Source organism: Myotis yumanensis, unplaced genomic scaffold (genome assembly GCF_028538775.1).
Source record: "Myotis yumanensis isolate MYYU_CA2020_CCGP unplaced genomic scaffold, mMyoYum1.0.hap1 SCAF_13, whole genome shotgun sequence".
Lineage (NCBI taxonomy): Eukaryota > Metazoa > Chordata > Mammalia > Chiroptera > Vespertilionidae > Myotis > Myotis yumanensis.
Genome location: NW_027223764.1, coordinates 39115474 through 39133773, shown reverse-complemented (window position 1 = coordinate 39133773; position 18300 = coordinate 39115474). Strand labels below are relative to the sequence as shown.

General features: G+C 38.9%; 2 protein-coding genes across 8 annotated transcripts in view; one reads left to right on the top strand and one right to left on the bottom strand.

Moving 5' to 3' along the window:
- Window positions 1-2905, bottom strand: part of LRRTM3 (leucine rich repeat transmembrane neuronal 3) — a 162268-nt gene extending 159363 nt beyond the window's left edge. For all 3 annotated transcript variants that reach the window (XM_070432837.1, XM_070432839.1, XM_070432838.1), the window contains exons 1-2: window positions 2351-2905; window positions 458-1989 (exon numbers count right to left, since the gene is read on the bottom strand). In XM_070432837.1, the coding sequence (XP_070288938.1) occupies window positions 458-1989; window positions 2351-2354 (1536 nt within the window). In that variant the 5' untranslated portion in view covers window positions 2355-2905. The remainder of the gene's footprint in view (window positions 1-457; window positions 1990-2350) is intronic.
- CTNNA3 (catenin alpha 3) overlaps window positions 1-18300 on the top strand; it is a 1374069-nt gene that overhangs the window by 562368 nt on the left and 793401 nt on the right. The window lies entirely within an intron of this gene.

Here is an 18300-nt window from a genome sequence, read left to right as displayed (position 1 = left end):
TCCTCGGGCATCCTCCTGGAATCAGCTCAAGGTCCAAGTACCTGGGGGTCATCCCCTTCTCCCTGGATTTGCCAACAAACTGCACACCTCCCAGAACTGTGCATCTGGGTCTAGCAGAATAACAGCAGATGCGGGGGATTAATTGTAAAAAGGAAGTTTTATCTGAAAACAGTGTGACATGAATGGAATCAATAAAGGGCCTGACACAATAGGCATTATGTTAAACCACAGTTCAAGCTGCACATTGATCGTGGTATTTAAGTTTCAATGGGTGCCTTATGCAGGAGGGGAAAATGACCAGTGTGATGAATGTACTCAAGCGGACAGGGGAGGACCTTGCCAGCAGAGGGAGAGGGAATGGGAGGGGGCACCACGTTCCCTCTATAGTCACCGGAGTTCAGTGAAGCACCACTTATTGCCCAGCTTTTACGAGCGCTTTTATCGCAAGGGTTCATACCTCACACTCCCTGGAGCCCGATTTGTTATAGGTGCAGGGTCCCGTCCCATTCAGCAGCATCTCGCTGGTCTCGGTGTTGGTGGGTTTGTAATCTACATAAAACTCCTGGGTGCTGGGATTCATCTGTTTGAGGGACTGTCTTTTCTTCTTCCTGTGCCTTCGCATGAGGGAGCGCTGCTGCAGCTGCTTCATGCTGGCCGGGTACCGCTTCCAGGACACGTAGATCACCAGCAGGATGACAAGCACGGACAGGAACAGGGCCACGCTCCCTGCGATGATTTTATGGAAAGAGATGTGCTCCGTGTCGGCATCGGTCTCTGGGCTGGGCTCCGTGGCCCCCACCGTGGGGGGCGGAGGGGGCTTGCTCTCGTGCTTCGGCCTGGGGAGCTTGGGCTTGAACGTGGGCTTGGGGAGCGCCCTGGCCAGATCAAACCTCTCCGTGGTACTTTTGCCACAGATGCTGTAGTTCTTGACGGCATCGATCACATTGACTCCCTGCAGCTCTTTGGGGCTGGCGCAGATGATGGTGTTCTCCCTCAGGCCTTTAAAACTTTTCAGCCAGTTCACCAGGGAGCAGATATTTCTGCTGCATTCCCATATATTCCCGGCAAGACTGATGTCATTGAGGGATATCCAAGAATCCAAAATCTCCTGACCAATAAATGTGAGCTTGTTGGAATCCAGGTTGAGGCGCTGCAGATTCGGGACACACTGGAAGACACTGGGTCCACTAAAAGCTTCGATCTCGTTGCCTGATAAATCAAGCCTTTGTAATGAGCTCCAGGTCCAGGACATGGTCTGTCCTATGACACTGATTTTATTCCACTGCAAGTACAGGTTCTGAAGGCTCACCAACCTCGGGAAAAGGGCCAGGTTGAGCTTGGAAAATTGATTGTGCTCCAGGTGAAGTTCTTTGAGTCTGATCATGCCAGCAAAGACATTCCTGGCTAAACTCCGGATCCGGTTATATCCCAGGTCCAAAAGTTCCAGGTTGCGGCAGTCCTGGAATATTCTCACGGGGATGGTTCTCAGGGAGTTCGACCTCAAATGTAAACTCAGCAGCTTCCTCAAGCCCCGAAACTGCTCCGATCCCAGAGAATGCAGCTGATTATAGGACAGGTCCAAGTTCCGTAAATTGGTCACCGGTCTGAAGGTATTGTTGAGAAAATAGGAGATCCTGTTGGAACTCAGAATCAACTCCTTGAGTCTGCGTATTCCGTTAAAAGCATTCTCATCGATATTGCTGATATGGTTATGGTCAAGGTACAGCCAGGTGAGCTGGTTGAGCCCTTTAAACTGATTGTACTTAAGTTTTTGAAGGCTGTTATAGCGAAGGGACAATCCTAAGCAGCCAGCAGATATACTTGAGGGTATCTCCTGTAATTTCTGAGATTCACAATATACCATTTTGCCTTCACACCTACAGCCCTTAGGGCATCCTCGTTCAGCAGAAGAAAGCATTGTCAGTAAGACAGTGGGGGCTATCACCAGTGCTACAGCTGATCCGCTCAGTAGCCTAATTACATTGAAACCTGAAAATAAAAACAACTTAGAAAAGTTATCCCCCCAAAAAAGAACGCGTTTCTTTTTAATCAAGCAAGAGCAGGCATGTGTTTTCTCTCTTAAACATTTAAATCTAGATAACCACATTTCACATCACATCACCATCTCCTTGTCATCTAAAGAGAATTGCCTTCAGGGTTTTGGTGATTTTTTTTTTTTTTAATAGTTAAGCAAGAAACGTGTTCACTAAGCAATTGAATTTATAGCCTTAGAGCAGAGCAAGGTAATCTCTAAAATAATTAAGGCAGAAGTAATACACAGACTAGAGGATTCTTTGTTTTTGTTTTTGTTTTTTTTAAGGAAGGAAAGAAGAAAAATGACAAAACATACCCATCCTTTGTATTGTTCAAAGGTCGTCCTTAGGTCTTTGCTTTGGCTTAGGGGGCCACTTGCGTGACAGCCCCTGTCAGTTGCACTGTAGTGAGTCAGGGCTCGCTGACACCCAGGAAGAAAAATTGGACCCCTTGGGAGATGGACCGATTTCGGAACATTATTCTTTGCCAGCCACGCAGAACACTCCAAGAACAAATAAATCCCAACTCCGCATTTGCAGCAAAACATCGAAATCTTCCTAGGTAATAGGATCTTCATGGATATTACGTTTTTGCATCTTTACAGGTTTTTTTGGAGGGGGAGAAGGGAACGGGGGAGGGGGGGTGTTAAAAAAAAAAAAAAGCAACTGGCGTCTACAATTTCTTCTTATCAGGAAGCATGATGTATTCCTCCAGGCGACGTGGGGCTACCTGAGCTGCCACATCTGTATTCCAAAGCCCAGCATGTCTGGCGGTGAGCGCCCAGTTCAGCCACAGAGCTGCCTTGGAGCCCGGAAGGCAGGAGAGCCCGGGACCGCGCACACGCTCAGCTCACTTCTGCAGACTGTCATTCTGAAAGCTGCTCGGACTGTTGCTTTGGTTTCAGTGAATGCAGTCTTATGTAAAGCTGCCCCCAGTGGTGAAGAACATTATGGGCATGTGCAGAAATGTCTCCCTTTTATCTTGCAAATGAGCAGGCTCTCGGCTGGAAAATGAATGATTGTTTGGGGTGGCTCAGGAAGAACTGAATGGTCACCATAATCAATAACGAGCAACATTTTCTGTAATTTCCAAGCCTTGTTTTACAATTTGGCAGTGTCTTTATTGTCTGCGTCTACTTAATCGCTACACATGTGCCGCCCGAGTTTTTCTGGAGCTTGACATTAACTTAGACCGAACGTCAATTTTTCTTAACCTCAGCGTGGGCTTTGAACCGAGGTTTAGAAGATGATTTACTGAGCTGTTCACAGAGAAGCATTAACTGTCTGCCCACCTGACCTCTAGGAATGACAGTGATTCTATTACGCAAGGTGTCTCGGGACGCTAGAACACAAACATTTTGTAATAGAGGAGTTAACTAGTGACATAGAAACTCTTGTGTCCAAATGCCTTTCTGGTTTTCCCACAAAATAGATCATTGGTTTAATGGCTTGTGGCTTGGATTGTTGGCGTTTTGGTTTTTGTCTTTTTTTTTTTTTTAAATTAGAAGAGAAGTAAACTATTTTTAGTGTGAATAGAAGGATCAAGAAATCATTAGGTTCCGTTTATCCATGCGGCTGCTATTTATTATGCTAATAATATTTGAGCATTTCCTAAGTGCTTTGAGTGGGCTATCCTGTTTTATCTTAAATAGTATTGTGATGTAGGTCCCATTGTAACCTTCATTTTACAGATGAGGAAACTGAGACTTGGAGAGATAACTTGCTCAAGGTCATATAGCAAGCACCTGGCAGAACTGAGATGCAGAACGACACCTCTGTTCTGCTTGAACATCTAACGAGATGATCTTGCTTCAACAACATTGTTACCTTCATTTTAAAACGACTAAAGTGAAAATTAGCCTGATTGAGGCATTTGGGCAGGGCAGCTGTGGTAAAAAAAAATAAAATAAAATAAAAATCCTTCCTAGCATAGGTTTGTCTAAACATTTTTGGTCTGAGTCTTTTAAAGAAGTATTATAAAATTAAAGGAGGGGCGGTTTCATCTAGCGATTAAGAACATGGATTTTTGCACCTAAATTCAAATCCTGCCTAAAATTTACCAGTTATTTAACCTTGAGTAGGTTACTTATCTTCTCCATGCCCCAGTTTTCTCTTCTACAAAATGGATGTGGGAACAAAAATCCATTTCATAGAGGGTTGAGATTTATGTCATCTTAATATCTTGAAAGTACCTAGAATAACATGTGGCATGTAATAAGCCTACATTAGCTATTATTTGAACATCAACTTTATTTGAATATCAACTAATATTGCATGTTGTTTAGTATTAAATATTGACTATACCAAGTGTCATTAACTCACAAAGAATTACTTTAATGAATATTTTTTATATTGTTCACAATGGATTTCTGAAATTCACTCAATCTTGCCTTCTGTGATACCTAGAACAGCACTTGACACATTATAGATGATCAATACATGTTTATTGAATAAAAACATTATTATGGGGGGTTACAAGTACATTTGATGTATGATAAACTGGTAATGTAGTGCTGGTTTTGTGTACATGGGATTGGTCCCTGCAGAGTTCCTCAGCCAGTTGTGATTGGATACCATTTTGTAGAAATTTTTTTTAAAGAATGTGTGTGAAAAGGCAAGAAACTGGGAAGTGGAAACATGTAGATGGTCAACAAGTGATCTTCATTTTCAAGTAGATATCTAGTGTCTTCATAGTTAAACCATAGGTTTCACGAAAATAGTAAATATACTTTGAATATTACCTTTGGCATATCACAACTTTTATCATCTGACATCCCCACTGGATATGGACAATTTGTACTACTGTATTAAGAAAGACTAAAGGGAATCACATTTATAATTCCTCTCTTATGTCTCTGTTGTTTGAAAGCCTCTGGCTTTTCTTCCCACTTGCTTCTCCTTGGGCAGTAGCCATCAAGATGTCTGTTTTGCCTTATAACTGCACAGGGGCCCTCTAGGATGACTGGAGGCCCCATCAACTTTGTGCTGCTTATTCTTTTCTCATTCCCTGATGACAGAAGCACAGAGGAACCCACTGAGAATGTAATTCTCTCACTTTGCTTTTTCTGGGAGAAATCATGGATTATTTATGGTGAATGAAATTCTCTGCTGTGCCCTTGTTCTCATTTTTTTTCTGATACCTTGGCTTCTGATATTGTGTTACTCCATAGTTCTGACTTCACATTCACTCTTTAGATCTCATAATTGGTATTTATGTTGGTCTTTTCCTCAAGGTGATCAGTAGCCATTCTTGGAGCAGACCTGATTTCAGGCACTTTGTGTGACCCTCACCTTGGCGGTAGTCCGTAAGCTGGCATCACTACCAGGTCTGTCTTGGGTCAAGGTAATGAAGTGCCTGAGGAGGAAGACCATCATGAGGCTAGTAGAGAGATATCCAGAATAAAATAATGCAATTCTAAGCCAGACTGAATACGTGAGGCTCTAGAAATTACTTGCAAAACATAAAGTAGCCTTTCAAAAGAAAAAACAACAACACACCACCACAACAACTTACATTCTAAAAGATTTTAGTAATTTGCTAGTGTATTTTTATTTTTTAAAATATATTTTTATTTATTTCATAGGGGAAGGGAGAGGGAGAGAGAAATAGAAACATCAATGATGAGAGAGAATCATTGATTGGCTGCCTCCTGCACACCCCCACTGGGGAGCAAGTTCGCAACCCAGGCAGGCATGTGCCCTGACTTGGAATCTGTGACCTCTTTGTTCATAGGTCAACACTCAACCACTGAGCCACACCAGCTGGGCTGATGGTTTACCTCTCAAAGCTTATCCTCCTTTTGCTCATTGACTGTCATGATTATTTCTGATTTGCCTCTCAACAGAAGCAAAATTACACTACAGAATATATTTAGCCAATTTGTTTGCACCTAATGCCACATACAGAACAAACCATAAGCTACCTGACATCTTAAATTTCCCCAATGAATCCAGGGCCCTAAAGATTTATGCAAGTATAAAACGTGTCATGTATCTAAAGGCTTTTTATTATACTTATAGTACTTCATATTGCTTAATATGTTTTGTTTAAATTAGGTAAATGAATCCAAACTCAGTATATAATGCAAAATTTCAGACCAATATGAAACTGAATTGCCAAAAATAAATTTAGAAAGTCAGGATATACTGATATGCTAATAAATGGGATGGCCTCAGAGGTTTCATTTATTTAAGAAATACATATTTTGGACACCCACTATGTACTAGACACTGTTTCAGACACATGGAGTACATCAATGTACAAGACAAAGATCTAAGCATGCAATCTAAAGAGGTAAGATAGACACTAAAAATAAATAAAAATTATATATTATTAGATCATATATACTATAGAAAAAATAAAAAAGGATAGGGAAGATTGGGAGTCCAAGACTGAGGTGGGTTACAATTTTCAATAGGATGATTAGGACTATTAAGAAAGTAGCTTGAGCAAACCCTTGAAGGAGATGAGGTTGTTAACATTAAATATATATGGGGAGTGACCAGGGCAAAGGTCCTCAGGTAAGAGCAATGATATGCTCAATGTACAGCAAAGGGGCCAGTCAGTCTAGAGAAGGGAGAACAAAGGGGTAGAGTAATTGGAGATGAAGCCAGAGAGGTACCAGGTACTGGACCATGGGGGGCTTTGTACACCATTCTCAGAACTTTGGCTTCATTCTGGAGAAAACTAGAAGCCGACTCAATATTTTATGCAGAGTAAAGATGTGATCAAGTTGCCTATTGAAAGGATCACTTGTGCTGCTGTTGTGGGAATAGACCAGTGATGGTGAACCTATGACACGCCTGTCAGAGGTGACACGCGAACTCATTTTTTTGGTTGATTTTTCTTTGTTAAATGGCATTTAAATATATAAAATAAATATCAAAAATATAAATCTTTGTTTTACTATGGTTGCAAATATAAAAAAATTCCTATATGTGACATGGCACCAGAGTTAAGTTAGGGTTTTTCAAAATGCTGACACGCCGAGCTCAAAAGGTTTGCCATCACTGGAATAGACTCTAAAGGACAAGAAGAAAAGCAGGGAGGCAGTCAGGAGGCTGTTGCACCAATCCAGGAGAGAGATGATGGGCGCTCGGATCAGCATGGGAGCAGTGGATGTGGTAAGAATTGGACAGATTCTGGGTGTATGTTTCGGTAAAACCAACAGGAGTTTTCTCATGGTTTAAAAGTGGAGGTACAGGATAAAGAGAGAAAGGTAAGGTGATTCCTGGTTTTATGGGCTAAGTAACCAGAGGGGTTGGTGGAGCCATTCACTGCTTTCCATGGGTCAAGTGTTGAGAACAAAATCAAGAGTTCAACACATTTGAATTAAGTCTGGATTTTGCTCTTACTTTTCTTCAAATTTATTATGAGACTTTAATTTAAAAATATCTTCTGATATTAGGCCTCAAAGAATGATGATGCATTTAAAAATATTCTATAAAATGATTAGCAAAATTAGCCACTGCACAACAGCAAAACAGGTTTCTATGCAGATGGCCTAGACAGAGGCAGCATGTTTGCATATGGATTGGAGGACAACTGTACCTGATGAAATTGCATGAAGAGCAGATATGGGAACATCAGGACTGAGCCTTCTAGAAAATAACTTTGGAAAATACAAAATGCCTTTCTAAAATAATTTAGAGAATGACATATACTTTTTATTGTATATGCCAGTTGACATTTAGAATTTGGAACTGATATGGCCAAATTTCTTAGGGTCTCAGTTTGCTTATCTCAAAATGGAACTCACAGATCTCTAAGGCGTTTATTTAGGATCAGTTTTTTTAATTCATATGTAAATACATCAGACTATAAAGTGCTATAAAATATTTCTGGAGTCAGAGTACCTATGAGAAAGTTATTTTTCCTTTGATTCTGTCTAGGTTTTCTGGTCATGTGTCTAACTAGAATGAGCATATATCAAGGAGTCACTGATATGACCAAAGGCAGAGTCAGAATTCACTAATATTATTTAAAAATTCCTCAGAAACCTTTCTACTTCAGTTTTAATAACAAGACTATTTATCGTACGGCACACATCATTGACATCCTGTGTTCTTGCTCATAAAGTGCTTTCACCAATAAATGCATTTGATCCAGATATTATAAAGAACTTAATGTTTTTTTACTCAGTTATTCTGTCATTTAATAGGGTTCTCAGAATGCTAACAGAGTTTCCTGCAGCTATGGAAATGATTTTTTTTTTCATATCTAGTTGGTTAGAATACTCATATGCATTTGTTCAGTTGTAATTATATCCCGATCTTTCATCAGAGCATTAACACATCTCTGAAATATCCTTGGTTTCCATCTGCTTGCTTCAAGGGGTCCATTAAAAACCCTGTCTGGTCACATATGGTTTTTAGTGAACATCTCTGCCTTAAATAAATGGATGAATAAAGTTCCAGGTCTGATGATTAAACTGGCTTCTCAGTGTCTTTCTGGAATGAAGCAAATTCAAATGAATGTGACCTCACAAGGTTATCTAACACATCTCCCTCCCCCTCACCTGAAGAGGCATTTATGCTGCAGCACCAATCCATAGTCTCTGTCACTTCCTGCAGAGGTAGCCCTCAGCTAAATTGGGGGACAGGAAAAAATAATCTCTCAAAGTATAACACGTAGAGGTGGTCTATATGACTTTGAGGAAATAACTGTTTTGGGGTGTATTTTTAGTGGAAATTTAAAAACATTTAAATTTGTTTTTAATTTAAGGACACACTCCTTTGTGTGTCCCTTTTGTTATACTATTCAAAAGTAGAGGGAATAGTATAAATAACATCAACTTAACAGTGATCAATATTTCACTTATTTTGTCTTATCTATCCCTGCCTCCCTTCTCATATACACATATTTTTTTTTGGAGTGTTTTAAAAGCAAGCCTCAGAAATCGTGTTACTTTAGGCACATATATATTTTAGCATGTAGCTCGAACCAAAAAGACTTTTATTGGAACCATCCAGCATTAGCATACCTAACGAAATTAACAATAAGTCCCTCAGGTTCATTTGTCGTCAAGATCTAGGCAAAGCCCCAACATTGCATTTGGCTTTCATGTTTCTGAAGTCTCTTTAATTTTTTTAATGCCATTGTTTTGTTGGGAGATACCAGGTCATTTGGACTGTAGCTTGTCCCATGTTCTGTACTTGGTTGACTGCTGCCCCTTGTGTCATTTAACTTGCAAAGAGTGAGTTCTAATGGCGCACATGTTGAGCAAGAGCCCATTAATTTAAGCAGAATATCCAGCCCCAAATGGATACTTGGGGCACCTTTCACTCTTGGTAGCAAATTTAAGACTTGCAGAAATTCTAAATAATAAAAGATTTAGAGCTTGAAGGAAAATATGTGCTTTTATGATGTGGCATTTATGCTACCGGAGAACTGAGTAACGGGATCAACTGGCAAGGTTGGGAGCAAAGATTTAATATTAAGGATTTAATATCAAGGATCGCCATGAGTCTATGTTGGTTTACCTTTCATTTATACCAGTATTTCTGTTCTTCACTTGCCATCGTACTTGCCTTTTTACCTATAGTCAAACCTGCTAAATTTTGTATTGATATTGAGGTACTCTTATAACAAAAGCTCAAAAACATTCCTGTCAAAAGAGCAGCTATGAAAATTCATATATAGTCATTTGTATCAAGAGAAATCAGCTTTCTAGCTTTTCATTTAGAGCAAATTCCATGAAGGAACATGTGGTACCGGAGCCACAATGTAAAATTTATACTCCTATCTATATTCCCAAATTTCTTATAATTTCTCACAGAAGAACAAAGGAGTTTTAGACAAAAGTCTCTTAACCAATTTTACACCTTAATATTTGATGTTTTACTTGGCATGGATGGCTGTGCTTTGAATATAAAGTCAATATTGTTTAAATGGTATCGTAATCAACATTTTGCTGTAGTTGCTTCACATATATTCTGATGTAACGTAATTTTTTAAAGAAACATTTCTGTGTTAGATCATTTGGGCTGTTACAACAGAATATAAACTGGGTAGCTTATAAACAACAGACATTTATTTCTCACTGTTTTGGAGACTGGGAAGTCTGAGGTCAGGTGAGGGCCTGATGCCTGGTACATAGACCCTGTCTTCCCTCTGAGACTTCACCTGGCAGAAGGGGCAAAGGAGCCCTCAGGATCTCTTTTAGAACAGGCTCTGCCCTCCTGACCCAATCACTCCCAAAGGTCCCTCCTCCAAATACCATCACATTGGGGATCAGGTTTCAACAAATAAATGGGGGGGTGGGGGGAGATTGGCACAAACATTCAGTCTATAACATTTTCTTTATATTGAAAGCATTGTGTATAATAGTTTCAGCTGAATTTAGTAGTCTATTTTTTTTAAATTTGCCTTTCTGAAAAATATATCAGCATTGAGAATTAAATTTCCCAACAACCAGTCAGGAAAAGATAATAGAAATCTTGATTTGGATAAAAAAGCATAATGCTCCATTGGTTAGTTCTGTTTTTGTTTTGTAAATAGTAAGTCTAATTTTTTTAAAAATGTTATGCTGCAAATCTAAGAGATATAGTTCTGAGAGAAGAGAAACCTTGCATAGGATTGCCTTGTAGTAGCAGGGAATAGGAGCCTGAGGGTGCTTATTTTACAATAAAATGTATCAGTCTATTTGAGGGCTCTTAAATTGGGCCTGAGAACCCTTCTGTGTACTAATGCCTAATTCTGATGGAGAAGTACTTCCCTTTTAGTGTGGGGAATGCTTAGGAATCCCTTGTGGCTAACAAACAGAGCCCCCATGTGGCAAAATTGTGATTTAGGCAGAAATTGGCTTAGTCCCTGGAAACAAATGCTACGGGTCCTTAATAAAAATAAAATATCTGGTACTGGGTTGAGAATTGTTTTATTCAACAAATATTTGTCAAGCTCTTACACTGTTCTTGGTGCCGGGGATGCAGCGATGAATAAGACAAAGCGCCTACCATCAGAGGACTTGCATTCTAGTTGGTGAGATAATAACAAATAAACATCTTAGACACGCATTAGCATGTCGACCAGAGAGAAGTGCCATGAAGAAGAATAACGGAGGATAAGAGCTGGTGACAGTTGATAGAGTGGTCAGGAAATCCCTTTCTGAGGACTTCACGTTGAGAGCAAGTAGGGAGCCAGGCATGGGACTCGCTGCCCTCCCAGATACCATCTCTCTGAGCTTTTTATTGATCACTACCAAGACCTGCACAGTGGCTTTAGGCAGTCACTGCTCCCCCTTTGAAAATGCAGCCCAAGAGTGGACATACAATATTCTCTTTTTGGAATAAGTAGCACAGCTGCAAGTTTAAACAACATTTGAAGAAATTTAAAAAATTAAGAGATAACACAGAGAACAAACAGAAACATGACTGATGAGTCTTCACAGAGTTGGCTTTTAGATCTAGTTTTCTGATTGGAGTTGGCACCAGGAATATTTGCTTCATCAGATGTGATGCCACCCACTCAAAGGCTGTCGCAGGTCATCAGTCTTTATCCCACAATAAGCCCAATGCTCACACCTGAGTTACACACAGTCCATGAAAAGAGAAGCTTTCTCCCCAAGGGCCTCCTTACCTTTTCCTTGGTGATTTCCTTGTCTTCAGTTCTTTGTCCCTAGTGGCTATGGTGACCCCCCCTTTTTTTTTGTTAGTCCTCACCCAAGGATGTTTTTTTCCATAGATTTTTAGAGAGGGAGGAAGGAAGGGAAGGAGAGGGAGAGAGGGAGGAAGGGAGTGGGGAGAGAGAGAGAGAGAGAGAGAGAGAGAGAGAGAAGTGAGGGAGGCACATGGATTGGTTACCTCCTACACACGCTCAACCAGGGTTGGGGATCAAACCTGCAACACTCTAACCACTGAGCACACTGGCCAGGGTCCCTTTTTTGGTATATATATATTTTAAAATATATTTTATTGATTTTTTACAGAGAGGAAAGGAGAGGGATAGAGAGTTAGAAACATCTATGAGCGAGAAACATCGATCAGCTGCCTCCTGCAATCCCCTACTGGGGATGTGCCCGCAGCCAAGGTACATGCCCTTGACCGGAATCGAACCTGGGACCCTTCAGTCCGTAGGCTGACGCTCTATCCACTGAGCCAAACCTGTTAGGGCTGTATATTTTTTTTTCAACAAATGAATTCCATACTATTAGCCGAAATTTGCTTATAGTATTAGCTTTCTTAATATATTTGAAATTTAATAGGTAACTCTGAGAAATGGAAAATATTAAGGAATCATAGAGAACTAAACTTTATGTACATAGTTTGAAAAGCAAATAGAAGAGAAGCCTTGTACTGAAAACACCCATGCTTGCTTCTTTTCTCCTCAGCTTCATCAATTACTCTTTATTTCCTCCACATAATATTTCTGAATTTTGGTGATATTTTTACTTCTTGTTGTTATAACTGAAGAAACTGTGTGTTTCCCACATCCTATGTTAATATGGTAAATAAATAGACAGTATTTAACTGAAAATGACTGTGCAAGCAATAATGCTATTGGTTTAAGTAGGGTATTAGGTTATGTTTTCATTTGCATTTAACTTTTTGGCGTGTGTTTTTTCAATTAAGAAATGTTCTCTCTCTCTCAAATTTGCTTAATTTTGTCTATACCTCGTGTTACTTGTCTTTCCCAATATTTTAAAAGATTTGTCAAGTGCTTAAATTTTCCAAACAATCAATTCAGATGGTCCCTTCTGTCAACAGTGTTCCATGTCTCTGCGCCTATATCTAATCACAACTGCTAATCTCATTCTCCCCTTCATGTTCTCCAGGTGTGATTTCCTGGTTCTTAGACCCCATACATTCATTTTCTCAGTGAACCACTCATCTCGTTGAAGCATATCCACTAGTAGGTTCCCAAGGATGGGTGCATGTGAAATGAAAATCACGTCGGAATGTTTTGTATTTACTGATTAATAGATTGGCTGTCTGTGTAATTCACAATTGGAAATCGTTTTTCCTCAGAATCTTTAAGCCATCACTCTGCTGTCTTCTCACACCTGCTCTTGCTGTTGAGAAGCAGATGCTATTCCGAGTCTCACTCCTTTGTGTGTCATCTTTTGTTTTCTCACTGGAAACTTTTATGATGCTTTATTTCCCCTGGTGTTTGGATATTGTACAAAGATGTATTTTGTTTTGGGCCTTTCTTCATTTGGACACTTTAAAATGAAGACTTGTGTCTTTCAGTTTTTGTCAAAATTTTTGTCTGTTTTTTTTGTTTTGTTTGCTTGTTTGTTTTTATTTACCTCTCCCCATTTTCTGTGTTCTCTCCCTGAAACTTTTATTGGGCGGATTTTGGACTTTTTGAATTGATTCTTTTTCTTTCTTTCTTTCCTGTTTTCTATCTCATTATCTTTTCTCTTACTTTTAGGTGCTATCTACAGCTTTTAGGTCACAATATTTACTTACTTACTTACTTACTTACTTATTTATATAAAATTGGGATTGGGTGTCAGCAAACTATGTCAGTAGAAAAAAATGTTTCTGCTGGGTCAAGTGGTGTAAATAATGTTGTTTCTGTAAATAAAGGAACACACTCATGCTCATTCATTTATGCATTGTCTAAGGATGCTTTCACCTTGTGAGGGCAGAGTTTAGAGCAGGGGTGGGCAAACTTTTTGACTCGAGGGCCACAATGGGTTCTTAAACTGGACCGGAGGGCCGGAACAAAAGCATGGATGGAGTGTTTGTGTGAACTAATATGAATTCAAAGTAAACATCATTACATAAAAGGGTACGGTCTTTTCTTTTTTTTTAGTTTTATTCATTTCAAACTGGCCGGATCCGGCCCGCGGGCCGTAGTTTGCCCACGGCTGATCTAGAGGCTACTGGTGATCTAGGGACAAGGCAGGGCAAGGATGCTGAGGTCCCTGAGTTCATTATGTACAGTCTCATTCACTTCTTCCTTTTTTAGTCCCAAGCCTCACTAGGTTGCCTCATATCCTTAGGTCTGGCTTCTCATGTTTGAATTTGCCAGAAAATAGCCTTTTCCTCTTTCTGTTGGAAGCAAGAAGTAGTGTATTAGCTGAAGGTGACTTACATAACAAACTCCATCAACTGGTGGCTTACGCAACAGAGATTTATTTCTTACAGATTTGAAGGCTGGAAGTCTGAGCTCAAGGTGCCAGTGTGTTTGGGTTCTCGGTGAGGTCCGTCTGCCTGGTGTGCAGTTGGACACCTCCTTGCTGTGTCCTCACATGACAGAGAGATACATCACCTCTCATGGAGGCACCTCCTTCATGACCTAATTATCTCTTCAAGCCCCACCTCGAATACCATCACATTTTAGATGAGGGCCCCCACATATGAATTTGCAGGTGGTGGGGGTGGGGTGAGGGGTACACAAACATTCAGTCCATTTTGGTTTTTGGTGTGATGATGGGGATCCGGCAGTTAGTTAATTACTCTCCATGAAGACTTTAAACCAGTCCTTGTACTTTTAGCGACCTTTACCTTCTGGAGCATCTCAAGACTTTTCTGTGCAGTGTGGGGTCCCCCTTCAGTAAGCAAATACATTGTAGCTTTCTTGACTCTAGTCACATATCACGTATTCTATGTTTTCAAAAAATATAAAAGCATTCATCTATTCTTGTCTCCTCTTTACCCTCATTTGTATTCATTTATCATTAAATGAATTTTGAGGAGGAAGAGGCAATAAAAGTGTGCACTCAATCTGCCATGTTTCAGATTTTAATTTCTCATGGCAGAGTTGAGACATGGCAGATAATGAATGACAGGGAGATGGGAGAAAGACTGGCTGAGCTGTTATACAAGCCAGGGCTGTAGCCCAAGGTTAGACATGGAGGGAAAGGTCTTTAATATTACAAGTGAGCTGCTGTCCTCCTGGTAGTTCATGTCTCTCAGGTGAACTTTTCACCAGTATCATTATCAGGTCTCTTACTGTGTACATATTTCTCTATATGATCTTTTAAGTCTGAAGAAACTTGGGTATGTTGTATTGACTGTGGCTTCCTTGGCTGTCTAACTCAGTGTGTGCCCACTATTATTTTATTTACTCTTCTGGGGGTTGCAATTGAAGTATCCCCCCATTTGTTCATTTATTTCTGAACTTTGAATCGTCACTTTTGTGAGGTTCCTCCTACATCTTCCTTTTAGCCTAGACCAGTGATGGCGAACCTTTTGAGCTCGGAGTGTCAGCATTTTGAAAAACCCTAACTTAACTCTGGTGCCATGTCACATATAGAAATTTTTTGATCTTTGCAACCATAGTAAAACATTTATATTTTTGATGTTTATTTTATATATTTAAATGCCATTTATCAAAGAAAAATCAACGAAAAAAATGAGTTCGCGTGTCACCTCTGACACGCGTGTCATAGGTTCGCCATCACTGGCCTAGACCAACCTATTCATTTCTGCAAGCCATCAGCCACAAAAAGTGCTAGGGAAAAAATATTTTAAAATACTATTTTTGTGTGTGTGTGTGTTTATTTCTTGCTGTGGATATTGAGGGAATATACTTGGTGGAAATAGAATGACTTTTCAGGCCATAATGTTCATTTAAGCTAAATCTTCTATAGTAATTTATATTATGTATTTATGTTAACTGTTTGCAAATTTAGACATTTTCAATATGTATAAATGTGTTAAATTTGCCTAAGCCCAATGTTTGCTCAAAGGAATAAGTTTGTAATTTTATAATGAAGTAGAAATCACAGAATTGAATGTATATGTTTTCTTAAATAACCAGGTATACTCTGAACTGAGATAGGGATGTTTTCTCACCTTTTTTTTCGGTATCAAGGTGTGATTTCAATTATTATCCCTTACACTTTAAAATAAATTTCAAATAGAAAAAGATATACTTTGCTTTTTTCAAATTCGTGTTGTGACTTAATAGTAAAATTTTGGAAAAACCTGAACTTGATATATGTATATATGATGTGTGAACTTGATATACTATATGTGTGTATGTATTTGTGTGTTTACATCTCTAGGAAGTAGAGTGTCATAAGTAAATATACTATTTTAAATAGGCAACCATTTATTTATGATCTAAGTTTGTATCTTCTGATAAGCCAATATAGGCCTGCATTTAAAAACTGGGTATAGGTATCAAAATCACAAAGTCATGTAAATGATTTCTCCTAATTATTGTCTATATTTGAGACCAGACTTCTCTTAAAGGCAAAACGTCTACATTGATTTTATATTTTTTCTCTTTATAATATTTAGTTAAAGTCATTAAAATATTTTTGATTTTGAGTATATGATTTTTAATCTTGATGTTTTCCTTCTGAGTTGCTTTTAAGAGATGAAATATCTGGCTCTATTCCGGGTATAGGAACTTTGAGTTGACTATACAGTGGGGCCTTGACTTACGAGTTTAATTCGATCCGAGACCGAGCTCATTAAGGAGCTCGTTAACTCAAATTACTCTGTCAACTCAATGCAAAAAATCGGCTGAGAGACAGCTGGTATCTCAAAAAACTCCTTAGTCAGGACACTTGTAAGTCAAGGCCCCACTGTAGATCCTTTGTCTCTACTTGTATTTTTCTAACCATTCTGTCTTCTTTGAATCTAAACCAGTCTTTATACCATGTGAAAAACAATAGCAGATATTAAAAGATCATTTTTTCTAGTCTTGTCTAGATTTATCCAGACAACTAAGACTTAAAATCTATTTTTTTAAAAATATATTTTTTATTGATTTTAGAGAGAAAGTGTGAAGGAGAGAGTCATAAAAACATCATTTATGAGAGAGTCATTGATTGGCTGCCTCCTGCACACCCCTTACCAGGGATTAAGCCTGCAACCTGGGCATATGCCCTGCCTGGGAATCGAACCCATGACCTCTTGGTTCAGAGATTGATGCTCAACCACTGACCCACGCTGGCTGGGCTTAAAATCTATTTTGTTAAATAGAAATGAAACATATAAGTCTTCAGTTAGACTATTCCTTAAGTTTGTTTCCCTCCTGTTATAAAAGCAATACATATTTATGATAAAACATCGGAACAATTGTTTCACCATTCAAAGGTAATCCCAATAATATTTTGGCAACTATATAGAATTTTTATTAACTTGAATTCAATGCATCACATTGAAAATATTTAAAATTTCTTCTACTGTTGGAAAATTTGTTTATAGAACAATCTTTATTGATGTTGAATTATTTAGGCTCACCTTTCCCTAACTCTCTGCCATATGTAAATTATTGGCTCTGAAAAGGAAAAAAAATCACTAATATTCTAATATACTAATATTCTAATATTCTTATTGAAAGGTACCAAGATCCTTTACTATCTGGTTGAAATCTACCCTTTTGTCATCACTTCTACTCACTATCCAATATGCTATGCAACCTACAATCCAGGCGTAGCCAGGTATTTATCTTTGAACAAGCCATGTTCTGTTATGCCTTAAGTCACTGTTTGTATTGTCCTCTCTTATAGAAACAGCCTTCCCCCATTTTCTGTCTGGTGAAACCTTCTAAGAGATATATCTCAAGTGTTATATTCCCCATAAAACTTCTAGGGATTTTGTTGACTTCCTTATAAGCACCCTTGGTTATGTACCATACATCTGGCATATAAATACATTGAATTGTGATCATTTATATGTAAATTTTTCCAACAAAATAGTTTTAAATTCAGGGAAGGTGGAATCTTATTCATCCCTAAATATCTACTGTTAGCAGATAACACATACTCAATGTGGGTTTATTGAAAGGAAAAAAAATCAAGGTGATTCAGGGGGACATACTTCTATCTAACGAAGAGTCCTGGAAGGAATACCTGTGGCTGATTCACAGGTCTGCTATCCAAGATATGCTCAAGTGTAAGAGAAAAGCATGTACTAAGTATGACAGATACTCACAATTTAGGGTAATTAGCCAGAATACTGGCTTATTTTTATCATCTGCAATGTGCATTCTACTGAAAAGTGTTGCAGATAGATTTTTATTGCTCCCTTATTTTCTTTCAACCTGAGAAGTTCTACTCTAAGGGCACTTGCCTTTGTGTTTGAAAGTAGTGACCTTGTATACAGAGAAAAAACAATCCCTTATTTGAAGCTGTTTGTCAAATAGCAGGAGCAATTTGGGGACAAACTTTTTATTTAGGGCTCTTTACTCTTGTTCCTCATCTGGAATATTATCTTAGGTGGCTTTTTGGCTTACATCGGCTTTCATTTAAGGACCTTACTGGAATATCTGCAGCTAAAAAAAAAAAAAAAAAGCTTGCCAACAGGGTGAAGAAGGCTGGCTTAGAAGCCAGCTTGAACAAGCCTGATATGAAAGACTGTT